The 19363-nt window shown below is 45.0% G+C and overlaps 1 protein-coding gene across 1 annotated transcript in view; it reads left to right on the top strand.

Annotated features, from left to right (window-relative positions):
- LOC138569989 (spindlin-W-like) overlaps positions 1 to 19363 on the top strand; it is a 125407-nt gene that overhangs the window by 10396 nt on the left and 95648 nt on the right. The window contains exon 2 of the mRNA XM_069648494.1: positions 5530 to 5571. Coding sequence (XP_069504595.1) covers positions 5552 to 5571 — 20 coding nt within the window. The 5' untranslated portion in view covers positions 5530 to 5551. The remainder of the gene's footprint in view (positions 1 to 5529; positions 5572 to 19363) is intronic.

Here is a 19363-nt window from a genome sequence, read left to right as displayed (position 1 = left end):
TCCTCGCAGACGAGGATACTTCCGGGGTTGAAAATAGAAGGGTGCAACGATGGGAGCGGAGTGTGTGAGGAGCTTGTATTCCTCAGATGAGCCGAAGACGCTCCTCCAGCAGGAACGTTGTTCTTGTTCTTGTCTCTCTTCACCGGAGAGGCTAAAGCGGTTTTCTCAGGACGTGTTGGAGGGATAACGTTGCTCCGTAGGCAGCGTTTCGGCTCACTGTCAGGAGAGATAGGGGATACAGGGCTCAAAGGCTGCGCCTCGTCCATGGCGCCCTGGCCACCTCGGCCTCCTGCTGACTCCGGGACTGTGCTACTCTGCGTCCTACTCCGTGTCCCGCTCCATGGAAGGTTTGAGTGTTTTGTGGGTCCTCCCACAAACGATAGCAATGGAGGAGAGAAGAGCTGGTGGAAGTGCCACTGGCAACTTTGTACGATCACTCGCCAGGGACAAACTCATAACCCTCTGCTTTCCCAGAAGCGATTGAAATGCTTTCCGTGTTTTGATATTATATCGACCTGTATAGAACCTGTTTACCTTTTTCCTTCCTTAAACCTTTCCTTTCTGCAACCTAGTGTGATACATAAAGGCCATTACTGTCCTTGTGATTGAAGTCACGCCAGGGTGTAGCAATTGTGTATGAAGCATGTCCAAAGATTATCCACTAACTTGCTCTGATTCTGAAAAGTAATTTTAAAGTATATTTACATTGTTACATGAATTGCCTTTCTAAAGAACGCTTATTTAAAAATTGATGTTAATTAAATAAACAACTATTTATAACTGAAACCTTGAGTGGAAGTGTTACTTGGTTACTTGTATTTACAGATTTCATTTGTACAGCTCTACAGCTCAGTTATCCCTCTTGAGCTAGGCCTGGCTGCTCAGTCACACTGCCAACCTGTGTAGTTCAGACCTATACCAAAAGGTGGGCTTACCTAATACCAAGCAGATAAGTGTTGTGTAGTCTCACACATTGGGACTACACCAATTCGTACCTAACAAGTCCGCATGAAAATGTATTGATTGTGAGGGTGCTGGGTTCTTGCTTTTGACTGGGATGGCAAAGGATTCTCACCCAGTGGGTGCATGCTATGTTTAGGCCTCTTTCTTCCACTTTGGCCCAACATAGTCTCAGGCTTTATCCATGCCACATTGGGGGCTTGTGAGGGTGATAGGTGTCTGCCTTTGACTGGGATGGCAAATGATTCTCACGGATGCATGCTATGTTTAGGCCTCTGGCTTCCACTTTGGCTCAACATAGTCTCAAGCTGTACCTTTGCCATGGTGGGGGATCATTCAGCATAAGTGCAACTAAGCAAAAGCAGACTGACAATCTGTATTGGTCTGCATATCATCCTACAAACTTATTTATTTATTCGAATTTGTTAAGCGCACATGCAGCCCGTAGGGCATCGTGGCGCTTGTTACAGACATGACTTGTTATACATACAATGAAGTCATTACTTAGTTGCAAGAGAGTAGTAAGGAGAAGATAGGAGAGGAAGAGGAGATGATGTCGTAGGAGGAGCTAGTTGAACAAGGTGGTTTTCAGTTTTTTTCGGAAGGCAGTGAGAGAGGTTTCTGCTCTGAGTGTGCTAGGTAGTGCGTTCCATAGCTTCGGGGCAATGTATGGGAAGCTTATTCCACCTGCTCTAGCTCGTTTGATGCGTGGGACCCTAAGCTGGTTGGTGTGGCATTGTCTGGTTGGTCTAGTGGAGTGCGATCTGACTAGAGTATCAGACAGGTATGAGGGTGCGGATAGGTTAATACATTTGTGTGCAGTGGTAAGTATTTTGAATGTAATGCGCTCTTTGACAGGTAGCCAATGTGCTGCCTTTCTGGCTTGCGCGATGTGGTCCCGTTTAGGTATATTGAGGGCTCCTCTTAGTGCATTATTTTGTGTTGTTTGGAGTTTATTGAGATTGGTGTTGGAAGTGCCAGCCAATAGCGCATTACAATATTCTATCTTGGCTCCAATGGTGGCTCTGGCAATAGATAAGCAATTATCTTTGGTTAGGAAAGGTTTAATGGCATTAATGAGCTTAGTGCTCAGGGCGGAGGCAGAGACAATGGAGTTGACTTGCTTGTCCATGGATAGTGATGCGTCAATGTGGACTCCTAGTGTTTTAACAGAAGGTAGAGCTGGGATGACACAATTGTCTATGCAGAAGTTTGTGTAGAGTGGGTCGAGATTCTTGAGAGTGGATTTTTGGCCAAGGATGAGAATTTCGGTCTTATCACCGTTAAGACCTAGGCCGTTCATGGCCATCCATGCTTGGATGGTGGCGTATATATTCTGGAGGGTGGCTGCGTCCTGAAGGTAGCGTCCTGTGAGCGGGAGGAGTACTTGGGTATCGTCAGCGTAGTTGGTGTATGTGATCCCAAGTGCGTCCAATTTATCAAAGAAAGTTTTGGTAAAAAGATTATACAGGGTGGGTGCTGTACATGAACCCTGAGGGACTCCATACCTGTTGGTGGTAAACTCTGCGTTGGCTATATTGGAAAACACTTTCATCACTCTACCTTCGAGGAAGGAGGTAATCCAGTTTGTGGCTTGTTTGGAGAAATGAGCGGCCTGAGTTAGATGGTTCGTGAGAATGGCATGATCGACTAAATCAAATGCCGCCGAAAGGTCTAGGATATCTAGGGTTAGGGTGATTTGATTCTTCAGATCTAGTAAAGCGGTTTCAGTGCCATGACCTTTACGGAATCCGGACTGCCTTTTACCTAGGACAGAGCTGTTTTCCAGGTAGGCCTGTATCTGCATGTGTGCAGCTTTATCTAGGATTTTTAGGAGAAATGGAACCGTTGTAATGGGCCGGTAATTGTTAGGTTGGGCGGGGTCCAAGGTTGGTTTCTTTAAGAGCGGGCGTACCCACGCCTCTTTAAGGCTGTCGGAGACATTACCCGTCTTGAATGAGGCATTAATGAATGCTGTGATGATCGGTGCGAGGGGTGCCGCACATTCTTTAATTATGTTGGGGGGGCTAATGTCGCCTTTGCATTGAGATGGTTTGAGCTGTTAAGGATGTGGAGAGTGTCCGACTCGGTGATTGGCGAAAAATTGAATTTTGAGGTTTGCTTTTCTTTGGCGGTATTGACGGAGAGGGTCTGTTGGGGGTGTAGAGCCTTAAAGTGTTCTGCTATTTTATTTTGGAGAAGGTCTATTTTATTTAACATTGCTGTTTGGATGCTATTGCACCAGGCTTCATCCTTAACAATCTCATCTGTGCAGGTTGGGGGGATAGTGAGCTCTTTAAAGATGGTGAAAAGTTCTTTTGAGTGGGAGTTGGCTTCCATGATACGTTTATTGTAGGTTTCTGACTTCGCCTTGAATATGGCATTTTTGTATTTTTTAGAGATCCAAAGAAAGTCTACTTTGGTGGCCTCACAGGGATTGGCCTGCCATGTTTTGAGGGCTTGGCGCTTACATTGGCGAAGATTTAGTAGGTCATCCGTGAACCATGAGTTAGAGTGAAACGATTTCTTTTCTTTTTTGTTTTCAAGAGGGGCTTCGGTGTTGATGGCCAGGGCGAGGGTGTTTTTGAAGATCTCTGCTAGAGTGTTGGGGTTGGAGGAGAACGGGGGTGCTAGGCAAGGGGTGTTGAGAAAGGGATGTATATTGTCTGCTGTACGTTTTTTGGCACTTCTGGCTAGTGTGGCCGGTGCATGTTTTAGCTCCCACCCTCTATAATCTTTTTACCAAACCTCTCTTTGATAAATTGGACGCTTTGATAAAATGTGGCCGGTGCATGTTTTAGAGGTTTGGAGTAAGATGATATGGGGATGCAGAATTGGAGGCAGTTGTGATCAGACCATGGAAGGGCTGTGTTAGAGTTGAGAGTGGATCCACAGTTGTGATCTGCCACCCAGTCTAAGATACGGCCTTTATTATGGGTCGGGGCAGCGACTATTTGTGTGAATCCTAGATATGTGAGGTTTCTTGCGAGAGTGGTAGCTTCTTTGTCGAGTTTATCATTATAACCAAGGTTTAGGTCTCCTAGAAACAGTGTTTTGGAAGTTTGTTTGATGTTTTTTCCAAGAAGATGGTTGACTATGCCTTTGAAGTTATTAGCAGCTCCTGGGGGTCTATATATGACTTGAATGTTTACAGTATTTTTGGGAGAGAGGGTAAGTTTGGCTGAGAGGATGTCAATGGTGTCTTCCCCGGAGGTGGGAGTCTGTCTTAAGGCTAAGGTGTCTTTGAAAATCAGTGCAACTCCACCTCCTATTTTGGTTAATCTATCCTGTCTTAGGATCGAGTATCCTGATGTAACAGCTAAGCTGATAGTCGGGCAAGCGGCAGAATGCAGGCATGTTTCTGTTATGGCTAACATATCTAGGTCCTGGTTGGTAATAATGTCATTAACTTCTAAACCGTGGGCGTTGAGTGAGCGAACATTTAATAACGCACATCTAAGGTGTTGGAACTTTTTTGGTTGTGGTGGCTTGAGGTCGGTACTAGTGATGGACTTTTTGGTAGTGTGTGTAGGCTTGCTAGTCAAGTGGTGTCCGACTTTATGCTGGTCATGTGAGGTTGGAGCGAGCTTTGGAGCACTGTTAGGGTGTTTATGGGTGATGGTGTATGGTGGCCAGGTCTAGGTGTGAGTGCGAGAGCTTATGCGTAAGTTCCTGAGTGTTACCTGCATTGGTGTTGAGGGGAATGCTAATGGGAATGTCCGTGTTCTGAGTATGATCTCGGGGGGAGTAGCATGTGTGGTGGTGTGTCTAGGTTCCATGATATGGTTGTTGGGTTGCCCTGCGGGCATAGAGTAGTCAGTACTACTGGTCAGTAAGGTGTGTACTAAGCCTATGAAGAGGTACAATGTATGTGTGGCATACATATTGAGGTGGGTAGGCGAGAGTGGGTTAGATGCAGTATCAGTTGGGCAACACAGTCTCTAAGCGACCATACGGCACAACACAATGTCACAGTGGTAGGCACAACACAATGTCACAGTGGTCTCTAAGCGACCATAAGGCACAACACAATGTCACAGTGGTCTCTAAGCGACCATAAGGCACAACACAATGTCACTGTTCTGAAGTAATCAGTAAGTCATCCCCAAATCATCAAGAACAAACCTGTTTCATGGCAGTGCTCTTGAAGTAATCAGCAGGTCATCCCCAAATCATCTGGGACAAACGTACAATCTCTTGAAGTGATCAGTAGGTCATCCTAAAAGCATCAGGAACAAAGAGTTTTCTAAAATGGGGATGATGTTAGCATATTCATTAAGTCACCCTAAGCTCATCCCCAAATCATCACCCACCATTCTGAGATATTTGCTGATGACTTTAACAGCGTGATGACGTCTGATGATGTGGGAATGACTTCGAGTGTAGTTCGATGATCATCAGATGACCCCAGGATGGTCTCTAAAGTCATCCTTTTAGACCAGGGTCAGGCTAGGTTATTGCTCGTAAACGCAATAACCGATCTTGGAAATTATAAGAATTTATTCATATGCTTGGAATCCACGAAGTAAGTTCAGTTCATTAACTAATTTTCTTGTTTGTTCCCTGCAGGCTCAAACACCTATAATTTGCGATGGCTCAAACAAAATTGAGGTAAGTGAAATCGTTTGTATGGAAGCGTCGTTAAAGGTCTTCTACCACCATAATCGTCACATCGTCGGTTTGTGGGACTTCTTCCCCCTTTTTAAAAACTGGGAACATGTACGTTGAGGATGATGCTGATGGGACACTGAGTAGTTACTCAGTGAGAGTATGCTATGCATGCTGCTGATTTTCTTTTTGTTGGTGGGTGGGTCATTTCGCGATTTTATACAACTGAAGCCCCTCTGAGGGGATGTCGGGACTTGTCTGGGGTTAAAGCTTGTCTGATACGAGTAGTTCTGCTTATGCTCCCTATGTTTTTATATAGCAGAAAAATAATTGTGAGGCATGTGCTAATGTCTTTGTGGCCTTCCTTAGATGCCTTTTCCCATCCCAGTGGTGAACTGAATTCACTAAGCACATGCTCAACTGTTCATATTTGCGCCCAACTTTATTTGTTTTTCTTTCTGTTTTTAACCTGTATATCCATTTATAATGTATTGAAAGTCGGTGACTATAATCTGAAGTGCAGAATCTTGGAACGATAAAAACCAAAGTCTGCTTTTGTATAGTTCGAAACATTGGCAAGGGGGAGCGTGGTGATCTGATGGTTTCTTTTATGGGTACAAGTGGCTTCTTTTATGGGTACAAGTGGTTTGATGCACAGACATAACGCTTTTGGGATTTACCCCGTTGCCGCTAGACATTCTAGGCTGTCTCTCACTGGGCCTTTTGGTAGACGGCATGCTGATACGATGTGCCCTGCTGGGCCAGCACCTTTCCTGCCAATTTAAGATGATGGGCTTTAAACGGGGTGGCCCGAAGGATTACCAGAGTGGGGGGTGGAGCTCTTCAAAATAGGGAGTATAGTGATTGTTTTTTAATAGAAAATATTAACCGATGTATCCTTCGGGGGGCCTGGCAACACTGTTTTTACTCGGAGTGGGAGTTCGACAACAATATTTTTACTGGGGGGGGGGGAGGAGTCTGGTGCAGAGCATACACAAGTTTGAATGCCACTGGTTAACACTACTCGTTGGTAAATAAGTATTAGTTGGTATGCATGCAGTAAGCGATTAAAACTATGGTGGGGCATTCCAAGTGGAAAACCGACACCACAAACTCATGTTAACTTCCTTCTTCCCAGACGGTCAGAACATTTAACTCCTTTTTAAAGCACTTATACTCCTGATACCTTGACATGCAAAAAAGTATTAGTCTTGTCCTAACAACTTGCATAACGCCAAGCTGAAAGTTCGACAGTTGCTGTCGGGAGGTGACCGTATTGCACAAACGTTTTTGTTTTTTCTGTGTGCCTTTTTGCTGGCAATTGTAGGCTAATTCAGATACGTGGATGCTCCTTGTTGCTTAACGATTTTCTATAAAGTTGATTACGTATTACTTTTCTATATGATTTGGGTCCTTTGCAAAGTAACTTCCAAGCCAGTTAATCTCAAATATTTGTACCAACTAGAGCTGAAAAGGTGAGTCGCCAAAATTGCAGAATGTGTTAAAATTACTGATTTACAGCACGCCTGTCGATTCTGAAAAATCCCACTAGCCCTGCAGGGTGAGTTCCTTAGTTTACATATTCCACCTAAGAGAAATGCACTCGCTCCATGATGACAGGTGACAAAATATTTATCAGTGCTTTCTGTAAAATGGTGCATGTCACCATAACTTATAAGCACCCTTCATGTTTGGTGCAATGCTGCCAGCCATGCTCACCTTTCTTTGCCATTTTACTGCAAAGTTTGTTTGCAGTAAAAGTTACAAATGGCACATCTCCATACTCGCCCTGCATAAAATCTCCGTTGGTTTCATGTCATTTTGCCAAAAGGTGTTACTTTGATGCCTACTATATGGTGAAACGTAATGTATTATGAAACCTAGGCCTCTCCACCACTTGCCAATCAAATCTAGGTGTGGCCTACATCTTAGTCTGTTGTACGGTGAAACGTAGTGTATTGTGAGACCTAGGCCCCCCCCCCCCAACCATACAAGATTCTCAAATCTAGGCATTTAGCCATACTTTGAAGGTTAGCTGCAAGACATATAACCTACTAACCAAAAAGCTCGAAATTTCTGCATACTCCTCACACAACCACCTATCGCACAGCAAGCCGCACGCATTTCACCACACCGCAACAAAAAAACATATCCGCCACACCAACAGCACACGAGGACTGACATCAATCCGATATTCGCACCAAAGCTCAGCGCACCGTGTATACCGAACTGAAGCTGAAAACGGGACACCACTTCTCTCACTATCCTACTCCCTCTTCACCTTACTAACCCACCCCACCTTCTCGTTTGCAGATTCACCTGAGCTCCTGGGGACCAATTCTGTTGGTGACGGTGCACGGTACAACTACCTTTTAACATTAAAATATAATTTACTTTTAAATTTCAGTATTTTATTTATTTGGGGTGTACCCGGTCCAATCCGGTCAGTCGTTACCATTTGTTTGCAGGCGGTCAACGTCTCCGCCTCTTCTTCACCCTCTCTATTTGCTGCTTCATTCCACTCCATAGTCTCGGCATTCACCCATTTCTGAAGATCGTGCCACCAGGCTTACACTTGTGGTTTCCTGCTTGTGGTTCCTGCTTGCCTTCCAGCCCATTGCTATCCTACGTTTACCAAGTATGTATGCCAGGTCTTTAAGTTTGCGCACATGTTTAAGTTTGCGCGGCCTGGGGCACCCCTCCCCCCCCAACATGCATGCCCATGGGAGCTCCCCCCAAGAATCCCTTTATTTCTGGGCATGCCCAGAACATGTGTACCATTCCCGCCTTAACTTCACCGCACTTTTTGGACATGTCTCTGTTTCAGCTTTTTTAAACTTGGCTTTCTTTTTAGTGGTCGGGTATGCTCTGTGGGTGACATACAACTGGATCTGTTGCACTCACGTTCCTTGATACTTTTTTATGGTATCCCTGTCCCCTGATCCACAGACCATCCCCCCCCATTGATTCCCCCAATATCCTCCCCCCAATCTCATCTGGTCTGGGTCACTTCCTTCTCCACCTTGGACAGCAGTAGTTCATATATTCGGGAGACCTCATGGCACCCCTCTGAAATGTCATAAAATGTTTTTTTGGCGGCGACGGGCTATTGGGTCAACACTGCCTCGGGCCACACGCCTTTTTATCTTCACCAGCCTAGCATATGTGATGTATTATCCCCGTGTATTCCACCAGTGTGTCAAACTCCTTAATTTCAGTGCATTCTATGTTTATTTGAAATGTACGCAGATTTAATTTTAAGGTCCAGGTGTTGCCTAATACTCCTCTGCTCAGAGCCTCCCAGGGCAGTCATCTGCAATTGCGTTATCAGGCCCGGCCTCATCGCTGATCTCTTGATTTAACAGGAGAATAACATTCTCACTAGTCGGGGCACCAGACATTCTAGTATAGAGTACTGACTGTAGCCAAATCAACAGTAGTTACCTCCCATGCTGCTGCCAGTCACAGGAGCTGCTTAGGGCAAGCAGTGCTCTTGCCCACTGGATAATGTTTGAAACTATTTGCTGTTCCCTATTATGCTGTTTTATTTGGACTCGTGAAGCATAGCTTCGTTTTTCATGGCCACTTGGCGCTTCTGGTTTGGTGTCATGTATTTTAGCTGATCTGGACTAAAATACATTCATTTAGTCTGAGCATTTTCATAAACTGTTATTTATCCTAATTTTTAGGGCACACATGGGACTTAACTAGTTGGGTGTATATATTGCAGACATGTCAATAAAAGGTTACAGATGAATTGTATTCATGAACTATGCACAAATTAACAATGGCAAAGGAATCTTCTGTCTTCCGGGCTTCAAGCCAGATCATCACTTTATGGCACATGGGAGAACATTGTACATCTGGATTCTGGGCTGGGATCCAGTTGTTGTTTTAATTTATGGAAATCGTCCCTGATGTTCCATTAAATAATAAACAATGTTGTGATTACTCCAAGCCACCGAATGAACTCCTAATATGGCTGCCGGATATGTGCGGTTATGTAAACATATTCTCGGAGAACAAGTGTCTCGTCTCCTTCAGAGTGTGTACCTTTTCCCAGGGAATATGTTGGGGAATATGCTGTGATGAGCTCTATGGCTCAGGGAACATGTTTTGAAATCCAGAGATTGTATAGAGACCTTTTTGGGAGTAGCACTGTTAAGGGCCATCACAGAGTGCTGGTGGGGCAGAGCTGGACTGAGGACCCAAGCAAGCTAGATTGCTGTTTGCATTCTTGTTCATGAAGAAGAGGGGCTTTCATTGCTCCCTTTTCTGTCCTGGGATTTATGCAGCATTACATTTGGATTTTTGATTTATAGGGGCTCAAAGCTTCTGCTTTTGACTTTTTGGGAGAACTAACCTTTTTCATTGAGCTGTACATGGAAGCATCAATAACGTAATACAATAGCTCAAACCCATTGAAACATCTTATTTGAATTTGACTTATGTTTGCATCATTGTACATAAATTGACACAGAATCTCGTATAGCCTTTAGACACCATTATGTTTTTTTATTTTCATTGGATTTTATATTTTGAGGGTTTTGGGGATTGTACAACTCAAGCTTTCCTCAGCTCAACTTTCAGCTCTGTCAAAGAGGAAGGTGTGGGTAGATGAGAGGTTTTACTTTTTTTAATAACACATTGAGCAAGCCAGGAGGTATTTGAAGAGACAAGGTGTCACTAATACGCAAGAGGCATTGCTAATTCGCATTGCCTTTAAGAAGCTTTTTTGATTAGATTCATTCTAAGTAGCGATATATGCCAGACATTTGAGTGTGTTATGATGTATAATCAGTGATAATTATTTTTGGGTTTTGTCTTCTAATTAAAAGAAATTAACTTTGCAGGAGAGCGTGAAGCGTTCACTGAGTGCTTGTATTGATTCATTTTTCATGAACATGGGTGCATGTTATTGAAATGTATCTGGCGGAGACATCTATGCATACTGTCTCGTAGTTATTGTGCATGTTGCGATTGTCTAATCTCTTTGTGTAGTGACGGGTATCTGCTTGTCTCTATTCCTACCACACCCCTATGGCGGGAGGTCTAGTGCACTCCCTTTGGGGTGGAGGAAAGGCTCTGTCTGGTTGTAGAGGTGATAAAATCAAAGGTGTGGCGGTAAGGGGCTAATATAGAATTGGAGATCTGAGCATGCTAGTGTGGAGATCTGAAAAGGTAGGGCTCTGTATGGTGTCTGTTTTACATATTTGCTAATTGCCTTTCACAGTTGTTAATCTGCGCTCCAGTTGTCTGGTGTATGGCAGTGGTGTTTAAGAAGAGGGCAGAGAGCTGTTATGGTGTATCTGTGGTGGGTTGGTGCAGTGTTTAGTGTAGAGGCATGTTGTGCCTTCATTATGTTAACATGGATTGTTTTGGTGCTGCAGTTGTTGGTTGGGGTTGGAGGTAGTATGTTATTGTTGCATGCCTTGTCCAGGATACTATGGATACGCCTTTTGCTTCCAGACACATCGGAGGTCGCATTATTTTAGAGCCAAAGAATTTTTTCTTTCCCCAGCGGTTATACCTTTATCCTAGGTTTTAATGTTTTGACAAGCAATGCTCTGTAAGATTATTCTATATCTGGGCACGCAACTGGAGCCCTACAATATGTCTAATGACCTGGTCCCTACCGTCTCCCTCCCTTCTAACCAGCCACCAACAGCTCACACTCTAGTTCCACACAGGCTGACATGAGCTGATTTTACAATGGAGCTGGGCATGCACCATGTCTATCAACTGCCAAAGCCAACCACGCCACATCGCAACTGCAATATTATCCTGCTGGCAGGTACAGCACAAATAAAAAATGTGCATTTTGCCATTAAATGCTATCATGTTTTTGGCCTATTTGCTGCTAATTCAGCACTGCTCCCGCTCCTACCTCCCCATTCCTTTGGTGGAGAGCATGGAGGGGATCCCTGTGCCAGCAAGGTTGCCCTACCAACATTTTCTGAAGTTGGAACCAACTGCATTTGAAGCATCCTACCCCCCTCATTGTTTTGCTCTGACTGCACACTTTTTGAAATGCATGCAGTAGTAGCATGTTAATGAGGATGGAACGCATGACTGGTTGTGTTCAAGAGAATTTCTGTGCAGGAACAGTGTGTGCAGCTGTGTCTTGCCAGCTTCCTTTTATTTATAAATACACCTTTATTGGATTTATATGTGCCTAGTGTTTTCGTGGCAACAAGGAAGCTAGCAAGCTGCAGCGTTGGGGAGTCAGTGATGATGTTGTTGAAATCTGTACCCCAGTCCAGCAATGTCAGCATAGTGCAGTTTACTGCAGAGTTCTGAAACATTTGACAAGGGATTATTATGCAAGATTGAGGCATTTTATGCCACAGTTGATCAGGATGGTCCATGACCTGTCCCTGTACTACAGATGCAAAGGGACAGCTACAGGTTAAAGGGAGGTAGTAAACGCAATGCCGGGTGAACCAGTGTGTTGTGTGCACTCTTGTTGCAATAAGATGTGCATATTTGACCAGGTTGTAGCCTAGCCTCAAGCCATGAGTTATTTGGTCAGCCGCTAATCTGGCTCTATCTTGGCACAGTTCCAGTTCTACACAGATCCCTACACCTTTGGATGTACATTTAGTGTCACTAGAGCAACCTTGTTTTGTTTATACATCGACCACTGTGCATGTTTGATTTGACAGCTAGGGTGGGAACAGTTTCTTTTTAAAGCTAATGGGCAATCCTCTCACTCAGGCACTTTGACTGATATACCACAGCACGACTGTGACGCAGATGATCCCAGTCCCAGCCCCAATGTTATACAATTTATTTGCAAAAAACAAGTAAACACGTCTCTTCCTCATTATGCAAACCAACTCTGGAGCAGACCGTATACGTTTCCATGAGTCTTAAACATTGATCCAAGTTTGGAGTAGCTTGGAAAGGCAAATTGAACCTCGACTAGATGATTAGCAAGACCGAAAGTAAAATGCAGCCAGTCGTTTATACACAGCTACTGGCTAAAAGTTCCCCAACTGCAAGAAATGGGGTAATTTCTCTGAAACCTGCAAGAGACCGAACTTTGAATAATCTTTCAAAGTACACCGAAGTAGGAACTGCTGCTGGAGGACTGTCAACTGGTGCTCGCGAATCGATGGAAGAATACATCACTTTACTGCCATTTCAAGATGGCTGAAACCCTATGTTTGGAATATTCAGGAGCAACCATCGCCATTGCTTCTACAAATAATTATAGAAGGCTCCATGGTATAGAAGAGCTGTTTCTAGCAACCTTGGTGACTACAAGGAAGGGATCGTTTTTAAAGGGTTATTTCATTACTGAAACAGAATTCAATGGCAGAAAACTCAGATGTATGTCACCAAGAATGGCAAAGATGTTTATCGGTTGGCGTCTAGAGAATCAACTTGAAATAAAGCTGGATCTTTGTTTTGTTGAGCAAGTCTTGGCTGCGCTGTAAGAAGAATCACAACATGTGATGATGCAAGGCTTTCTAAGAGGGACCACTTGGATTAAGCATAGTGCTTCATTTTCATTTGTCTGCTAGAAGGGAGTTAAGAGCCACTCTCCAGACTGTTTCAGTAAGCGGTACTAAAAGTCACTAGAGTATTGCAAGGTATTTGATTCTCACCAAAAATTGGTCTTTGTGTGTATTTGTCTTTAAATGGGTCAAACGTTATGCTTTTCCACGGGTACAAGAATTGATGTCCTCTCAAGAATTGACTTGCAGTGTCCATACAATTTGCACCCATAATCCAATGCTTGTAATGATTTTCTTACACCTTTCAGTATGGCATGCCATTACGCTTGCTTCAACTTAAAAAAAAATACTCGCAATCGTTGTTCAAGAGCATTGTGGCCCTTGTGGCATTCCCAGATGCCATACGTATGCAACAACCCTCCCGTGGGGCACAGTGCTAATGGGTTAGGCCTGGAAACATTTGAAAAACACAGAATGGCGCTTATAAAATGTTTTAGTGCTGTAAAGTATCTGGGCATGAGGGTAATGCTTACTAAAATGGGTCAGTTGGGCTTAGAGTAAAGAGTGGTTGATGCTAGCTCTGATTCTGAGGCAGTTTTGATTAGCTGAGCTGTCTGGATGGTTATCTTCGAAGTAAAGTGCTCACTTCACGTCTTTGCATGCTTTCAGTTCTGCAGCAGGGCCGACTTCACCTTTTGCTCTTGCGAGGATGATTAAGTACCATACATTTTTTTTTAAAAATCCTTTTTTGTCACCTTAAGCATTGGAGGAAAGGTATATCTAAAGCCTTTTTACTGGAATTGTGGCATGTTCTTAGCCGACTTTATTGGCCAGCCTACCCATGAAATGTAAGTCTATAATGCCTGGTGAGAGGCTTAACTGGTTTTGGCACATTGTCTGCCTATTGTGTGGAGTACTTGTTGGCTAAGAGATCAGTAGTTGGACTTTCTTATTTTTCAGGGTCCTAGTTTGTTGTCCGCCTTGGCATAAAGTAGTTGACAAAAAACTAGTTTATTGGGGGCTGGGGAGGTTTTACTTTTTGCATTTTCAGAAGGAAAGACTGGCACACAGCTTAAACCAATTCCTTTTTTTGGCTGACTTGTGTTTGCCAACCTCTGGAAGTGCGGGATATGCATTCCATAGTTTGGTTCAAATCTGTCCAGTTGTTGTGGTATTTTTTATTCCCCTCTTTCTAGTTTCAGAGAGCTGTGACCAACCGACAGAAGTGTTCAACCTTGTGAAGCCCTGACCTGTCCACAGCTACTGCAAGTCAGCAGGATGTACGTTTGCTGTGGCCAGGAAAGGGCTTCAGATGGTCTAATAACTCTGCAGGCTTGTGAGGGGCAAAGCTGGAAGCAACTCTGCAAGGTTAACCAAGACAAGTCTCGACTGAGAACAAGTAAGGCTACACCAGAAGAGAGAAGTCCTCTTAAACTTTACAGTACCTTTGGTTGGAAGAAATGGTTCCAGCTGGCTTCTGTTCCTGTACAGCTCTGCAGATCCTGGTGTTCCTGGGCCTCAGTCGTGGGAACAAGAGGGAGGACTTACGGGGACTCCTGCACTGCAATGGGAAGGTCGGCGGCAGCAATGGGCAAACTTCAATTCATTTCAGCTCCTTGTGTCTATAGCAAATGGCACCACAGCTGTCTCACTGATACCACTCTGGACTTTCCATGCATCTTGAGTCCAGCACTCTGTTGTGGTTCAGGCTTGGTCAGCCCTGCTTCAAGGGAGACCGGGGGATCTTCCTGAAACACGTGTCCGACTTAAAAGCAATGCTCTCGGTTTGGTGTTCCTCTCCATGGCACTTCGGTTCCAGCAGCAGCAGTGGAAGTACAGCCAGCTCCGAGAGGATGTCCAAGCGAGTTCACTTTGAGGTTGATTGGTCCCACCAACCCAAGGGGAGAAGTCGTCCTTGCAGGGCTTCTCTAGTCAAAACGAATTCGGAGCTTCAGCACAGCAGCTGGGCTTCACCGGGCAAACTAACGGTTCAGGAGTTGCAGCAGGCGTCTCCAAGTTCTTTTTCGGATTCCTTCGTCCAGTGGTTGACTCTGCCTTCCAAGCCAAAAAGCTTCACCTTTATGCAGGTTTCTCCCATTAATTCCAGCCTAGCTGTCAATCACACAGCAGGGTGGCTGTCCTTCAAGGACAGCCAGCCAAACGATCACCTTTGGGTGAATTCCTGTAACCAAGGGGATTAAGCACAGGGAGTTTCGGGCACCTCCCTCACTTCCTGCCCTGCCAGACATTGGCTTTACTGGTGAATCCCGCCAAAGACCAAACTAACAAAGGGACCAAACTTGGTTTGGCGCGCAGAGTAAATCTCAAGCAGGACCTTCCAACAAGAAAATGTTACATTAGAAACTAGACCAAGGGGATACAAAGCACCCCCTCCAGCACAGTATTGTAAGATAGTGTGTGTGTGCTAGGTCTAGAAAGTTACAAATGTAAGTTTCACTTCAATGCTCTTGGAAACAGTAGTTTAATCATGACACAGTATTTAAACCGTGGGGAAATCTGGAAGACTTGCCTGTGCCACTGCATGTGACGCAATGTAAAAAGATGATGCCTATGGAGTTTGTCAGACTCCAAAACCAAAATAAACCGTGTTCAAATCAATGGAAAATACATGAGGGAGTTGCAAAAAGGTCTCACTCTCTCCAGGAAAAAAGTTATAGTCTAGCAAAAAGAGCTGGGGCCTCTAAGGTAGAAGGGAATTTAGCACATCTTTGAGAATTCTCCCTAACGGCTCTCAAGACGAATCTCCAGAGCCAAGGGCTGCAAGAGGGCACCATCACTATCCAAGTCCCTGTCAAATGGTTTGTTAACCCTAAAACCCGAAAGAGACCCATAATCCTCCATGATCTCAAAAGCCGCCGGAACTGATCTACAGGGAATATCGGCTGCATTTATTTTATACCTTCATTAAGCGCACTAAACCCGGAGGCATCAAGGCGCAGGTTACAACATAAACAAATTCATTCCATCATGAAATCAAACATTACAAATTTAGTCCATGGCCTTCTACATCCCCAGTTTAAATTCTTGTCTCGTACCCATACACCCTCAACCTTAGGCAAAGCCCTTATCCTTTCTGCTAGACCTTCCAGAGACTGAGCAAACAACAAAGAAGGCACACAGCCTTGTCTTGTCCCCCTCTGCAACCTAAACAGTTCAGCAAACCTCCCATTCACTGAGGACCCTCATTTTCCCAGGACTGCATAAAAGAGCTCCCACCCCACCATGTGAAACGCCTGCACTACGTCCAGGGCTAGGAAGACTGGATTCCCTGTAGCTGCTCCCTGCCAACCCGGGATAAACCCGGTCTGGCAGATTTCGCACCCAAGCTCTGCTCTTACCTGTGGAACTGCTCTCGCATGAAATGCCTTGGGACGCCAGTGTGGTGTTGGAGAATCCGAGGGGGTAGCCTTAAGTACTGCGGCCGGTAAATGTACCTATGTAAGGTATGTACTCGGCAGTCGTGGCTAGTTGCAAATGCGGTCTCATTTTGTATTTTTCTTTGCCCGAGACGTGCCAAAGAATTGGTCCTTGCCTAGAAATTGGAGATTTGACCAAGAAAATTGCACAACTCCTGAGGCTTATCTTATGTTTTTTTGCATATGAAAAAGTTTTAAAGAATCAGTAATTTAAAGTTGGAAAAGCCGAGTTGCAAACATTGCACGTGGTGCACATACATGCTTTGTGTTGCACAATGGTCGAGTAAGACCATTGGCTGTGCCCGATGAGATATCGTTGTGACCTCCCAACATACAATCCACTTTCTTTATTTCTGGTTCCAGTGGAGCAGCGTCACGCATGAGTGAGCCCCGAAGGTCAATTTATTTAATGTATTTATTGGTCATTTGTTAGGCGCTTATACAATTAGCAAACTTGTTTCAAAGCGCCCACAGGGCGACGGTGTGGGAACAAGGGGAGGTAGACAATGAATTACAACAAAGATAAGTAATTGAATTAATAGTACAAACAAATAGTGAGGCTAACAGGGAGGGGACATGAACCTACTATGCTTTATGAGTGCTCAGAATGTGCAAGTGCAGGGGGAAGAAGGGGTAAGGGATAGTTGCTGGGGTGTTAATGTAGAAGTGTTCGTGGTGAAGTGCTTATGAAGAGAAGAACATAAGTGCAACCTCCTTTGGGAAGGGTGAGCCAAGTAAGTGCAGTAAATAGACATTGGCTGGGATGAGAGATGTGGGAGGGTCAGGGCCCAAAAAGGGCACTGCACATCAGCCACGCTACTGTATGATTAGCAGGGAAGAGAGGAGGAGATGGAAGGGGGTAAAGAGAAAAGTCTTGCAGCTTTTCCGGAACTTAAGGAAGTCCTGCTCCAGACGCAAAGGGAGTGGGAGGCTGTTCCAAAGGAGGGAGCCCGCTGAGGAAAGTGATCGACCACCAGCTCTCTGTTTAGCAAACCACTTCACACGCATGGAGTTGATGCCAGAGGAACAGAGGAGTCTAGAAGGGGAGTATTTACTTAAAGGTATTCTTGATGCGTCCAACGATTGATATGCATACATGCTGCTATGCAATTGCTATCCATAGGGGTTTGTACCCAATTCCTCTGCTTGTGATAGTGGTGGGGTTGTTACTTGGTGCAGTATGGTAAGTTATAACTGTAAAGACTGGAGGGGGGTGTCTGTACTCCTGCTCTCTATATGGTAGAGGAAGAGGCACAGAGGACCCCAGCCAAGATTCTCTATTATTGGTAGCAATGGACGAGCAATCAAGGCCTAGCTTCTCAGGAAGTGATGCGGGCTGATTCTTAAGTACAGTGTCGTCCCCAAGCACCCACAAAGGAATGTCCGCACACTGCATTAGTTAAAGCACAGTTTTTATATAATTAAGGTTCATACAATACATACAAGGTTATATACAATATCACAATAACTCACTTTGTGCTCAGTTAATCTGCAATGGCAAATCTATACAGTTCTAAGTGGTACCACAATTATTATCAGATTTCATTAAAGTGCATTAACTGTACTCTGGTCAAATGTCACACAAATCAATTAATAAAGGTAACCAACAATAGACATAGGAGGAAAGCAGTTGGTTAGAACAATTGGCAGAATACTGGCCCCTACCATAGACAGTTCTGTGTGGAGATCCCCCTCCCCCCCCCCCCACGTGGGCAACCTGTAAAATAAAGATATACTATAAGCCCAGTCCATATATAGTTCAATGAGTCTTATTTCCTTCTAAAGTGTTCTACAACCCCAATGTACCTGGAATCGTAGGTTTTGTCGACGGGTCGTCGGCGGATCTTTCTTGAGCGGCTCCCTTTCAGGCAGGAGCCATGGATCGTCGAGCTCCCTCGAAGAAAGGGCGAACCACGGCGTGGAGGCAGCAGCTTCTGTCCTGACCATGCTCGTCGACGACGGGTCGAAGACGTCCTGCAAGGATGCGTGCGAAGCACCTTGATGTCGATAGTTCAGGACCGCACGCAAAAAATTTATGAAGAACTGTGGCCCAGCAAGGGCGTCGAGTTGTCCGGCGTCTCTACAGTCTTTGGGTGGCGGGAAACCCACCAGCAGATGCTCCTCGGCACGTCGAAAGCCTGGCCTTCTCCGGTGACATAAGGCCATCGGCGGGGCATTCGAGTGCGTCCGTGAATCAAAATGTCTTAGGCAAAAGGAGCGTTGCGGCTCCAGTCATTGACGGCACAGCGTCAAGCAGTACCCGCTTCTGGGCAACAAACTTCGACTGGCCTCCAGCGGTTATAGCAAACCTGCAAACCCTGGTGGACGGCTGTCCGGTGCTTCTCTTCGTTTCTCGACGACGGTCCCCGTCTCCGGCTGACAGTCTTTCGTATGATGACTTCCAGGGCACTTCGGCGAAGGTTAGCAGTGCACGATGGTCCCTCTTAGCTCGGGAAGAAGGCGCCTAACCAGGTCCTCTCTGGGTCAGTCCTTGGAGACGCAGCAGCTTTCAGATCGATGAAGTAGAGCAGCAGCACTACTTCTCTTCCAGCATGGATTCAAAGTTAAGCTACAGTTTCAATTTCAGTTTCAACTCCAGTTTCTGAACGAATTCTATCAGTGAGAGGCCTCCAGATATACGGTTCTCCCATTCATTCTGCTGGATCACACTCGGGCAACCAATCACTCAGATGGGCATTCAGGCAGGCAGTCAGTCAGCCAATCAAGCGCACTGTGCATTCAGGCCATTCTTCTCCTTCCAGACACTTGCAACACAGAATGTGGATTCGGGCAAGTACCACGCCATTCAACACTACACACTGCATTTATACCAGTTTCGGGGCAGGGCTGTCTCAGTCATTGTGTCAAACACCAGATACTAGACATCCACAACAC

This window comes from Ambystoma mexicanum, chromosome 1p, assembly GCF_040938575.1.
Source record: "Ambystoma mexicanum isolate Mex_15411 chromosome 1p, UKY_AmexF1_1, whole genome shotgun sequence".
Lineage (NCBI taxonomy): Eukaryota > Metazoa > Chordata > Amphibia > Caudata > Ambystomatidae > Ambystoma > Ambystoma mexicanum.
The sequence above is the reverse complement of the archived record's forward strand: the minus strand, read 5'-3'. Positions and strand labels throughout refer to the sequence as shown.